At 56.3% G+C, this 11,971-nt stretch overlaps 1 protein-coding gene across 5 annotated transcripts; it reads left to right on the forward strand.

Annotated features, from left to right (window-relative positions):
• The first annotated feature begins 562 nt into the window (after positions 1-562).
• Epn3 (epsin 3) lies at positions 563-10,195 on the forward strand. 5 transcript variants are annotated; one of them, XM_060386912.1, is made up of 10 exons: positions 563-692; positions 4,351-5,030; positions 5,975-6,093; positions 6,787-6,867; positions 7,050-7,178; positions 8,027-8,114; positions 8,527-8,796; positions 8,940-9,056; positions 9,162-9,395; positions 9,488-10,195. In XM_060386912.1, exons 2-10 carry the CDS (start codon positions 4,490-4,492, stop codon positions 9,820-9,822), a joined length of 1,914 nt encoding a protein of 637 aa, XP_060242895.1. In that variant the 5' UTR covers positions 563-692; positions 4,351-4,489; the 3' UTR covers positions 9,823-10,195. The 5 variants fall into 5 exon arrangements, with proteins under 5 accessions (XP_060242895.1, XP_021498807.1, XP_021498809.1 ...); XM_021643132.2 differs by lacking the exon at positions 563-692 and adding an exon at positions 882-1,348; XM_021643133.2 differs by lacking the exon at positions 563-692 and adding an exon at positions 2,724-2,879.
• The last annotated feature ends 1,776 nt before the right edge of the window (positions 10,196-11,971 follow it).

Here is an 11,971-nt window from a genome sequence, read left to right on the forward strand (position 1 = left end):
TTCTACTTCAGCTCTCCTCATCCTTTGGGATGACACTCGCCAAGCGTCTTAAACCCTGGAGGAATTGGGGCTGAGCCCACACCTACTCCCGGTCAGAAGGAAAAAAAAAATACAACAATCCAAGAAGCTCTTAACCAGCGCAGATTTTCCTCTCCCCGTCCATTCCCTTTTTAGCACCCCTGTCCTAAGCCAGAGGCTAGTGTTGGTGGCTCTAGTCTGCCTTAGCCCTTGCTCCAGGCAATTCATCCGGCCCTGAACCATTTTTTTTTCTTTTTTTCTGCTGTGTGGCAAAGAATCTTGTGATATAAGTGCGGCACTGAAGCACTAAGGTTGTGAATTCAAAATCAACCAGAGTTACATGTGGCCAGCCTGGGCAACATGGGGGGGGGGGGGGCGGGCGGTAACAGTTGTCTCAAGCGAAACAACAAAACAGCTTTGAGAATTCCCACTCCTTCCTGGAACAGAGGAATGTGGGACTGTGAAACGGGTGAAGGGTAACAGGGAAAAAAGGCAAGGCCTGCTCAGATCACCCTGGTGGTTTGTGTTGTAACAACTGCAGACAGCTGGTAGGCTGGGGGTCTCCAGGAGCAATGGAGGGTTAGGGGCAGCAGGTAGCTTGGAAGCATTGCCAGAGGCCTCTGGAAATCATCTTCTGACTCCTACTGACTTCACGAGCCTTCAACACTCTGCAGGTGAGATGTGGAAGCAGGTTCAGAGCAGCCTCGGCCCTCCCAGATTTGGGGAGGCTGAGCCCTTAGGGGTGGCTTGGGGGAAGCTAGTTTGGATCAGCCCCAGGGAATGCTGGGCCTTCTGCTGCCCCGTTGTCCTGGCTAGGAGGAGCAGGGCATGGTGGGGGGGCGATTGGAATTGCCTCCACACCCTCTTCCAGCTGAGGAGGAAGTAGAAAGGTTAATTCACTGCAGGGTGGAAGTGGATCAGCTCCACCTCTGTACCCCTGGGGTCACAGGTCGACAAACAGGCTGGCCTCCTCCACTGAAGGCACCGCCCGGCAGACAGCAGGAAAGGGTTAAACACGCCCCCGCCCGCCCGTCATCCTGTGTCCTGTTACTGCTGAGGCAGACCTGCCTGGCCAGCTGAACAACTTTCCTCCCCAGAGTGCTAGTCGGCAGGAGTTGAGGAGGCAGCCGCCTGAGGCTGAGCCGCAACCCGCTGGGAGACCCTGCGGTCCTTTAGAGGGCTTTCTGCCTCTCGGTCGAGGGTGGGGCTCCCGCGACCAGGGTCTATGGTGGATGGCTCTGGAGCTGCTCCTGAAGCTGTGCCATCCCCTACAAGTCAGAGGGTCACTGCAGAGGCTGCTGGGGCTGGGGCGAGGGAGCCCATACTGGAGGTAAGCTCCCTCGGGCGCCGCCGCGGTGGCGCCCTGCATGAAGGCGGGGGGCTAGAGTGGGCTCAGGACTTTAGTCTCTTCCCCACCCTGTAGAAAGAGGGGGCGAGGCAGGGCTGTGGAGGACCTGGAGGCTTCTTACCTGCAACCCTCTCTACCCTCCTGTTACCGCCAGAAAATGGACGCGGGCCATCTGGAGATTCCCGGTGGTGGTCCTCTCAGATCCTGGCCTGTCTCTATTTGCACCTTTAACCTCAGGATGACCCTTTAATCCACTCCAGTGCTCCCCAGGACACAGCCAAGGCAGGACTGATGAAGCCAGAGAGCCTAGGGCTAGCTAATATCTAGTCCCCTGTCCCTCTAGCAGCAGGAGGGACACTGCCACTCCCCCAGTGCTCACTCTGGACCTGGTGCGGACAGAAGATGGGGAGGGGTGCTGGCTGGTAGGAGGCACACATACTTTGGCAGATTCGTGCATATGATTGGCTCTTTCCATCTCTCTGAACCTCCACCCTGGGGATGCCATCTGCTTCCTCAGCGCTGACTTTTAGGAATCTCTCCATCCCCCGACTTCTGGCACCCTTCCGGACCTGTGTCCTGAGAAATCCCACCCCTCCAATTCTCCTTGAGAAACCTGTGTGTAGGAGGGGGTCTATACTCCAAGCCTCCACTTCCAGACCAAGCCTGTGCACCTCTCTGTCAGTGCCCTCCAGCCTTCTTTCCATCTCTGGAGTGGCCTCCCCAGGTCCTGGCTTCTCAGTGTCCTTCCCTCCACCTGGCAGGGTCTGGCTCAAGGTCACTGCGGTAATTCCATACCGGCTGCCCGGGGCTGCCGCTGCCGCACTGCCTTACCGGCAGCTGGGTTTGTGTTTCACTCTCTTTTATTCCTGGGCATATTGTGTTCAATAAAACCTTCTGCTTGTAACACTGCTGGCTGGGCTCCCAGCTGCCCCTCCCGCCTTCCTTTCCTCTCAGCCTCGTGCGTGCTCTGGGACCTCACGCTGGCCCTCTTCCTCCTTACTGTGTCCTGACTGGGTTAAAACTCCACGAGAGTAGAAAAATGCCTAGGATGGGGGTTCAGGCATCTCTTTGTATTTCTGATCTCCCCACCCCAACCCCAACCCCAGCTCCAGCAAAGGTGTGCAAGCAATGTCCTCCGTGCTCCCAGGAGAAAAATCCAGGTAGGGCCATGGGTCCTACACAGAGGGCCCCTTTTCATGAAGGCTGGTTGTATCCACCCTGGCAAAGTAGGAAGGCTTGGGAAGCCAGGCCCAGGTAGGGCTCTGGTGGAGTCAGGATGTCTGATATGACTGGTTCTGCCAATTCCAGAGGCCAGCAGGGAGGAGCAAGCACACCAGGGCGGGCTTGGGTGCACAATTATTCCCCATCTTGACTCTGCCACTGCCAGCCCGCCCGCCCTCCCACTGGGGAGGTGAACACTGGCCTGAGTCACTACCGAGGGGGAGGGCAGGAGTTTAACAAGTTGTGGCTGTGGCATTTCCACAGAAGGCCAGCTGGACGGAAAGCCAGTAAGGTAGGCAGCACCGTGACCCCTCCTGTGTGTGTGTGTGTTTGTGTGTATGCAATCCTGTCGTTCAGCTGAAGATTGGGACCTGCCAAGACCTGTGGGTACTCTAAACTGCTGGTGCTGGAAGGACAAACTTCCTATACTGCCCTCCATAGCCCTCAGGAGGCTGGGACAGCTGAGGCACAGCAGGGTAGGGGGTGGAGGCTGATCTGGGGAGGGGTGTGATCTCTGTGGCTGGCAGGAGGCAGGGAGTTCATGGAGAAAGTAGAGTCTTTGCCAGTCCAGCTTCTGTGTGTTTGTGTAAAACTGTATTAGTGTCATGGTGATAGCAAAAGGCTTCCACTTTGGGTTTTTGACAAGGCCTTGGGGGGACTCTTCTCTGCCTCCTAAGGCTGTGTGGAAACGTGTGTCTGATTCTTCCTCTAAGTTGGCCTCTATTAGGCCATCAGAGGTCTTCTGTGTGCCTAAGACCTTGGTGGTTTGCTTAGAGTGCCCCTGCCCTCAGGGAACTTCCATTATGCCTGAAAAGGTGGTTCTGAGACAAGTCATTAGATTAACCAGGTGATACCACCGACAGTGAGCATTGAATTAGTCTCAAGGACACCTACATGTCAGTCTCAGTCTCAGCCCTGCCACCTACATGCCCTGTGACGTAGGTGGGTCACAGGAGTGTGTGTGTGTGTGTGTGTGTGTGTGTGTGTGTGTGTATGGCAGAGGCCAGCAGGTGGTGGCTGGGGCTCTGGAGAGAAGCAACCTTCCCAGCATGCTCTTTCCTCTAGAGAGGTTGTCTAGTCAGGATCACAGATTCCTCACTTTTCTGCTTTCCTCCATCTTCTCAACCTTTCTTTTGTGTCTCCAACTCAGCCACACCTCCTTCAGGAGGCTTCCCATTATTTTCCTTGCTTGTGCCTCTGTTACCCCTGAGCGTCTATGTCCTTTCACTTGGATGTGGGTGTTCTACAAGCATACTTCGGGGCTCGGAATAGGGACCACCCCTTCAGGAAGTAGGTGTTGGATAGATTAAATTATGAAAGAAAAAAGGCCATTTGAGAATAAAGAATGAAGAGTTAAACTGGAAAGGCTGCAGCCCAAATGGAGGAGGAGACAAGCATGAGTGAGGAGGGAGAGTGACATTCCTGGTGGTCACTTTGTGATCCTTGAAGCCACACATTCAGGTGGAGGGAGGAATGCGCCCCCACGCAGCAGCTCTGTGGTCTCAGAGCTGTCACTGACTGATTCTCTGAGTCCCACTGTCCCCATATGCGACTAGAGATAGGGATTTCAGCGTGTCGGTCTGGCGGCTGTATAGATGGGCAAACAGTGTCCATTGAAGAGTGAGTGCAGTGAGAAGAATGAAAGGAAGTCTTGGCCGAAAGCTGTCCCTGGCAGCGGGGACACTCTGGCCGTGCCATAGTTGGTGAGTGAATGAACTGTGAGGAAGCCACAGATGCTGAGTCCCAGATCCTCTTTTTCTCAGCCCCATGTGGAACCCGAGGACACAGCCGCCCTGCTGAAAGCAAGGCGGCCCATCCGTCGAGACCGTGACCTCAAGACGGTGGCCTTCGGCCCTCCACCTCCGGCGGGGGCGGGGGCCGCCCACCTCCAAGTCCCCAAACATGACAACTTCTGCGCTCCGACGCCAGGTGAAGAACATTGTTCACAACTACTCTGAGGCCGAGATCAAGGTGCGTGAGGCCACCAGCAATGACCCCTGGGGCCCACCCAGTTCACTCATGTCAGAGATCGCTGACCTGACCTTCAACACAGTGGCCTTTGCCGAGGTTATGGGTATGCTGTGGCGGAGGCTCAATGACAGCGGTAAGAACTGGCGACATGTGTACAAGGCCCTGACGCTGTTGGATTACCTGCTCAAGACGGGCTCGGAGCGCGTGGCCCACCAGTGCCGTGAGAACCTCTACACCATCCAGACTCTCAAGGACTTCCAGTATATTGACCGCGATGGCAAGGACCAAGGCGTCAATGTTCGTGAGAAGGTCAAACAGGTGATGGCCCTTCTCAAGGACGAGGAGCGCCTGCGGCAAGAGCGGACCCATGCCCTTAAGACCAAAGAGCGAATGGCCCTGGAAGGCGTGGGCATTGGCAGCGGGCAGCTGGGCTTCAGCCGCAGATCAAGGGGTTCTCCCTCCTCCTACACCTGTGAGTAGGCCCTAACGGTGTGTCTGGAGAGAGGGTGGTGAGGGTTAGGCCAGCCACAGTCCTGGCTCTGCGGTCAGGAGCACAAACGACAGATAGTTCCTACCTCAAAAGGAGGCTGGGAGGATCCATCCAGGTAAAGAATGTAATGAGAAAAGCACATAGTGGGTGCTCAGCAGTTTGGATGAAATAATGACGCTGGCAGCTGCTTATCCTTGTTATTAGCTAGCTGTTGAGAGGGTGGCACGGAGGTCGCAAGGCAGGCTCTGGAGCTGCATACCATTCATTCTGTTCCTTCCAAGCCTGGTGGCTCCGGCAACCAGCTCTTTGTAAAACAGAGGTGAACTTACCTCCCTCTATTGTTTGATCTGAGAATTGAAGGAGAGAAGGCCCAAGAATGCCCTTGACCCTCTTACTCCAGACACCTGACATTCTTCAGTACCTTGCCACTCAAGAGTATTGTCCTTGAAAACAAGGGTGGCTGACGGTGAAACTTCTTTCCGACGGCTTCCCAGAGTAGAGGCCTTTGTGATCTGAGGAACAGAATGGCCCTCCTTCCATAAAGCCCATGATGGCCTGCTTGGGGTTTGAGGCTGTGATTTTGTTTGATTGGCAGATCCCTTCCTCCTGATCCCCATGGCCCCAGGCAGGCTAGGGTCCTGTTGGGACACTTCAAGAACTGAAGTCAGGGACCTGCGTTAACTGACCTAGGTCCACGGCCAGGTAACCCCCTGGTCTGTCTACTGCTTGCCAAGGTTGCCCTGGCACCTGCCCTAGCAGTTCAGTGGAAAAGCCACAAAGGGTTGTCTAGTGTTGTGCCCGGCTCACTTGTGCCTGGAAAGCCAGTCTCCCTTGGCTCACTCCTGGTGAGCCCCAGCTTCCTGGCAGGCAGAGGAGGGTGGGGACGGTGGGTACTGGTGTGTTCACGGAAGCCACTCTTGTCGCAGCTGCGTCTTCATCCCCGCGCTATGCCTCAGACCTGGAACAGGCACGACCCCAGACATCCGGAGAAGAAGAGCTGCAGCTGCAGCTGGCCTTGGCCATGAGCCGGGAGGAGGCAGAGAAGGTGAGACCTGAGACTCCATGGGGTGCCTAGGGAGGAAGGAAAGGGTGCTCAGTAATCCCCACTTAGGGCACCTAAGTGCCCACCCTGGACCTGGACACCCACTCTAGGGCCTGTCAGTGTTCCCAGTCTGTCCCAGTCGTGAACTCCAACTTTGGTGTTCTCAGGCAGGACCCAGAAAGTGCGGTGTGTAGTTGAGGTCTATGGTATATCTTCGGGGCTTTCTATCTCGTGGTTAGGGAGAGGTGTGGGTTGATAACACATTCTGAGCAAACACTGGGACTATTGCTCCCTCTCACCAGCTGTTCTTTGGGAGGACAGGGACGACACCTCTGATATCTCATCATCTTTTCCATTACCTCTACGGATCCAGACAGACCAGGCTGAAAACATTTATGCCTCTTACACGGATGGGCTAGGGAAGTTCTCAGGGTACCCAGAAGAAAAAGATAGGTGGGGCCTGAGACTGCACAGGGGTCCTATGGAAGAAGGACAGGGATTTGGCACTCACCAACCTCCACTTCGGATTCTGAAGCTGCATCTCAGACCCAGGCAGGGAGAGCCACCCTTTCAAAGCCCCCCTTGAGCTAGGGGCATCCCTGTCTCCATCACCATGACTGGGCAGGACTGTGCTGGCCCTCTCGCCCTCGGGTGGGATCACTGGGCCAAGTTCACTCCTCTCTTCCTCCCTCACAGCCAGTCCCCCCAGCTTCCCACAGGGACGAGGACCTGCAGCTGCAGCTGGCTCTAAGCCTGAGCCGGCAGGAGCATGAGAAGGTAGAACAGGGGCAGAGCCACCTGGGCTGACCTGGTGCTGACCATGATTCGGAGCTGGTGACGGCACTGGTGGCGGTTCAAGGGGGCACTAATCGGCTTCTCTGCTGCACTAACCTGGGTGCCGCCCGCCTCCTCTCTGCTGACCCCTGTCACCTGCTCATGCCCTACCTGTCCTTCTGCAGGGAGTGAGATCCTGGAAGGGTGATGACTCTCCAGTGGCCAATGGTGCAGAACCTGCTGGCCGACGCCGACGGGACAGGGAGCCTGGGAGAGAAGAGAGAAAGGAGGAGGAGAAGCTGAAAACTAGTCAGGTAGAGGATGGACTTGGGAGTGCGGCCTGACCGGAACTGGGCATAACTGAGTTGGCATCTGCAGTGTTCAGGGCAGAGCTCGCTGCAAGCACTAAATAAGAAATGAAGGTGGTGGAGCACAGCAGGGTCTGGGGACCGAGCTGAAGTGAATTGGCCTATCAGAATCAAGACAGACACTTCCCTGGGCCTCCAGCCACCTACTGACTTGGAACCTATTACAGGCCTCAGTTTCCTTTTTTTTTTTGCACCGTGGTTGTTTTGGACAGTTCCAGCTCTCACATGGGTAGGATCACGTGATAAGGCGGGGCTGTCCTATGGGCTGGCAGAAGCACATGGTACTGAAGCTATCTCGAGTTCTCTGGGAAGGGGAGCAGGTGGCCAGTGAAAACAAGATAGCCTTCCATGCAGTCCCTGGAGTTCTTCTCTCTCCTCCCTGTCTGTGGTGGCCCGTTTCTCTTGTTATTGAACTAGGGAAGTAGAGGCATTGAAAAAAAGAAAAAGTCCATCTGTCTTTGACCACCCCTTTCTGTTGGCCTGGAATTTTTCCCAGCTCTGCCTCTCCTTGACTATGTAACTTAAATCACCACCGCTCTCTGGGCTTCAACTAGTTGGTTCATCTGTAAAATAGGTACATTACCTACCTCACAGGGATGTTATGAAATGGGGCATTTAGTGGATGAGGAAAGGTTTTATAAATGGGAAGTGCTGGTCAGAGGTGAGGGGTCATTAAAAGATGTTTGTGGAATGAAGAGAGGAGGGGAATGAGTTGGCTTCTGGCTGCAGGTCAGGCCTCCCCTCCCTCTGGGCCCCACCCACTTCTGAGCCATGGCTGCCTCTCCCCTCCGCAGTCCTCCATCCTGGACTTGGCCGACATCTTCGCACCTGCCCCGGCCCTGCCTTCCACACACTGCTCTGCTGACCCATGGGACATCCCAGGTGGGCATGCAGGGCTTCAAGAGGCTGCCAGACGGCCCCTAAGCACTCCCTTCCTTCCAGCTACTTGCTGGCAAGACACCTCCTCTCCGGGGACTGAGAATCGACACGCTGTATCTGGGATGGGGCTAGGGGAGCACACCCATAGATCTTAGCTCACGGGAGGCTTAGCGGAAGGCCTGCTTGCCCTCACTGTTAGCCAAGCCCTAACTAGACTGATAGTCCCAGGTTTGGGAATCCAGGCTCCTGCACTTGAACATGAGCTTGAACGCGATGCTTGCTCCCAAGTCACCATCCCACTGGTGAAGTGGGTACCACACCACCCACGCTGGGCTGGGCAGCTGGGAAGGGACCTGGACAAAGGGTGGGGGAGTGTTGCGATAATGTGTGTGTGGTATCTCCCTCTCCTTTCCAGGTCTCAGGCCGAACACAGAGCCGAGTGGCTCCTCCTGGGGGCCTTCTGCAGACCCCTGGTCTCCAGCTCCCTCTGGGAATGCCCTTTCCCGAAGCCAGCCTTGGGATCTGCTTCCTACTCTTTCTTCCTCTGAGCCCTGGGGCAGGACCCCAGTGCTGCCTTCCGGACCCCCCATCGCAGACCCCTGGGCACCAAGCTCCCCCAACCACAAACTCCCCAGCACCGGAGTAGACCCTTGGGGGGCCTCTCTGGAGACCTCTGACACCTCTGGTAAGTGAAGAGGTTACGGGTGAGAGGCTGAGGACTTCTGGGTCTCCTTCCCTCCGATACCAATGACGGTGTGGGGTGAAAACTTTTCCCTGACCCATCCTTACCCTTCTAGCTCATTCCATTACCCTTTTTCTCCTGGTCAGCTGTAGGTGGTGCCTCTCCCTTCGACCCATTTGCCAAATCTCTAGAATCCACAGAACCCAAAGAGAGCGGGGACAGTGCTCGGGCCCTGCCCACGGGGAAGTCCACCAGTCCTGTGGGTGAGCAAGAGGCCAGGGGATACAGCTGTTTGGTCTAGGAGGAACTCCAGGGGCGCCTCTGACCTCTTCCTCCCCCATTGCTAAAACTGACCATCTCTCTTCCAGAGCTAGACCCGTTTGGAGAACCCAGCCCCAGTTACAAGCAAAATGGTACGAAGGAGCCTGAAGCCCTGGACCTGGGTGTGCTAGGGGAGGCACTACCGCAGCTGCCAGGAAAGGAAGCGCGGCCCTGCCGGACTCCTGAGTCCTTCCTGGGGCCCTCTGCCTCTTCCTTGGTCAACCTGGACTCACTAGTCAAGGCACCGATGGCTGCAAGGACCCGGAACCCCTTCCTGACAGGTAAAACATCCTGTGTCTGGTGTCTGGGACCCCACGGGGCCGCCCCTCTCCCGCCATTGCAAAGCCCTTATCCTCCATCCTCTCGTCTGCAGGTCTGGGTGCTCCGTCCCCCACTAACCCGTTTGGCGCGGGCGAGCAGGGCAGGCCGACCCTGAACCAGATGCGCACCGGCTCGCCCGCGCTGGGCCTACCGCCGGGGGGACCCGTCGGGGCGCCCGTGGGCTCCATGACCTACAGCGCCTCCCTGCCCCTCCCGCTCAGCAGCGTGCCGGTGGGCGCTACCCTCCCCGCTTCAGTCAGCGTCTTCCCGCAAACGGGAGCCTTCGCCCCGCCGCCGCAGCTCGCAAGCCTGCCTCAGCCGCTGCTGCCCACGTCCGGCCCCGTAGGGCCGCTGCCCCCGCAGGCTGGCACCAATCCCTTCCTCTGAGACGCATCAGCGCCTGCGCGCGAGGCCCCGCCTCCTCGAGGGCGGACGTGCGGGTTGAGCATTGATCCAGGCGTCTGTGGACCCTTGAACCGAGCTAGGGACTGACCACATCTTGGGGACGGAGACTACACACGCCCAATAAAGACTGGAATCTACGCCCTCAGCTCTTACCAAGTGGACTTTTTGAGGGGTGTGGCAGACGGGTCTGAACCACAGCACCGATTACCACCTGAGGCGGCATTCCCCCCTATCTCTTGGCAATCCCCATTTCTATCTCCTGTGGGCCTGGCGCCTTCCTTCCCTTCGCGCTCATCCATTCAGGCATTCCTTCATCACACCTGGGGTACTCCTATAGTAAAGGGAGACAACATTTGTTCATTCTTTGATGCGTGCGCGGTACACCTTAGGCAGAGAATTTCATTTAATTATATTTCAGGGAGCCTCGGCAGTTGCTGGTCTTCAGGATTTCAGAGTGCATGGGGCCCTACCCAAGCTGAACATGCAGTGTTGCCTGTCCAAAAGTGGGTTAAGAATTTCAAAACAGTTGATGGATATGGTGACACATACCTGCAATCTCAGCACTTAAGAGGCAGAGGCAAGAGGATCCTGAGTTCAAGACCAGCCTGGGGCTCAACGTTTTCTTTTTAAAGACAAAGGCAGGAGAACAATAAACTAAAGGCCTAACCCTCCCAAGTGAGGTGGCACAGGCCTTGCCTACTACTCCCGTTTGATAGCCAGCAGAGCCTCCGAGAGGTACTGTGACATGTTCAAAGTCACAAAGCTAGAGGTAACATTGGCCTGGGATTCAGAGTCAGACAGTCTGGCTCCCTGGGGCGGCTCAGGTTTAATTCAGCAAACATTGACTGACTGTCTTGGCAAAGATGCTGCCCTCGCCCGGGAGGAACGCAGGATGTCTGAACCCACATCTTCCAGGAGCTAGGAGGGCAGCAAGGGAGACAAGCCCACAGCAGCACTGGATATAGCTGCAGCGTAGCCAGGCAGCCAGCCAGCCACAGGAGCCCAGTTCTCTCGTGTCTGGCCTCCTCATCTTAAATCCAGTTCTGCCCTTGCCCCTTCACCCTCAGAGGTCTGGCCCCCTCAAGAGCTGTTGCAGGAAAACAGGCATAAGCAGCCACTTGGCCCTCTGCCCTAGGGGTTACCATGGTTACCCATGTGTGCTCAGGACCCGGGGTCTGGCCTTCGGGCAGCCTGGTGCTGGCTGTACTCGTTCTGGGGTGGGGGTGGGGGTTGGTCACAGAGTGCATGTGGACTTCCCCAGCCGGAAGCACCATAGTTGGGGGAGGTGGCACAGTATCGCTGTCCTTCCTGGGTATGTGAGCAGGAGCCGTTCTGGTCAGAAGGGAGAGCCGCTGGAAGGCTAGGTAGGAAAGGCGGGGCAGCTGCTTAGACATCAGCTGGGCCTGCCAAACTCTGCTCCAGAGCTGAACTTCATGATAATTGCTTGGTAATGAGTGGTTGATCCCTCCTGAGTAAATGACTTCACCTCTCTGTGTCCATGCCTCTGTTTCCTTACGTGCAAGAGTTCCTTCCTTGTGGGGTTGCTATGCGGATGCTCCCAGGCCAGTGACCATTCATCCCTCTCTGCCTTCTGCCCCACCCAAACTCAGAAGGGCCAATGCTCTTTGGCCCTAGGGTTTTGCTGCCCCGGTACCTCTGCCCCTCCTCCCCTGAGCCCTGAAGAACAGGTTGGTGGCCTTGCTTCCTGAAGCTATGAGGCTTACCTTCCTCCCCAAGGCTGGAACTCTGCTCTGCCCTGTCTGGGGTAACCACTCCCCATTCCCAGCATGCTTTCCTCATGGCTCAGCTCTCACCCAGTTCCTTATTACCTCCCTGATCCCAGACCTTTCATCCATCCTCATCCATGCTGCTGCCATCATGCCCAATCCTTGGCACTCATGACAGGGCTCTTGGTTACTGCTCTCCTGGCACTGGGGCATATCTTACAGGGCACACCCAACCCCAAAGCCTGTTGCCCTCAGACTCAGACTCAGTGTCAGGAACCCCATCTCTCTAGACCCTTCAAATCTATTTCTTCCATCCAGATCCTGCCCACCACTATGTGGCCTCCTTGGCTTCATCCCTCTTGAAATCAAACCCGTTGTTTTCCTCTTTCCCTTTTCTAGTTGGT

The sequence above is a fragment of the Meriones unguiculatus genome, chromosome 7 (assembly GCF_030254825.1).
Source record: "Meriones unguiculatus strain TT.TT164.6M chromosome 7, Bangor_MerUng_6.1, whole genome shotgun sequence".
NCBI classification, from domain to species: Eukaryota; Metazoa; Chordata; class Mammalia; order Rodentia; family Muridae; genus Meriones; species Meriones unguiculatus.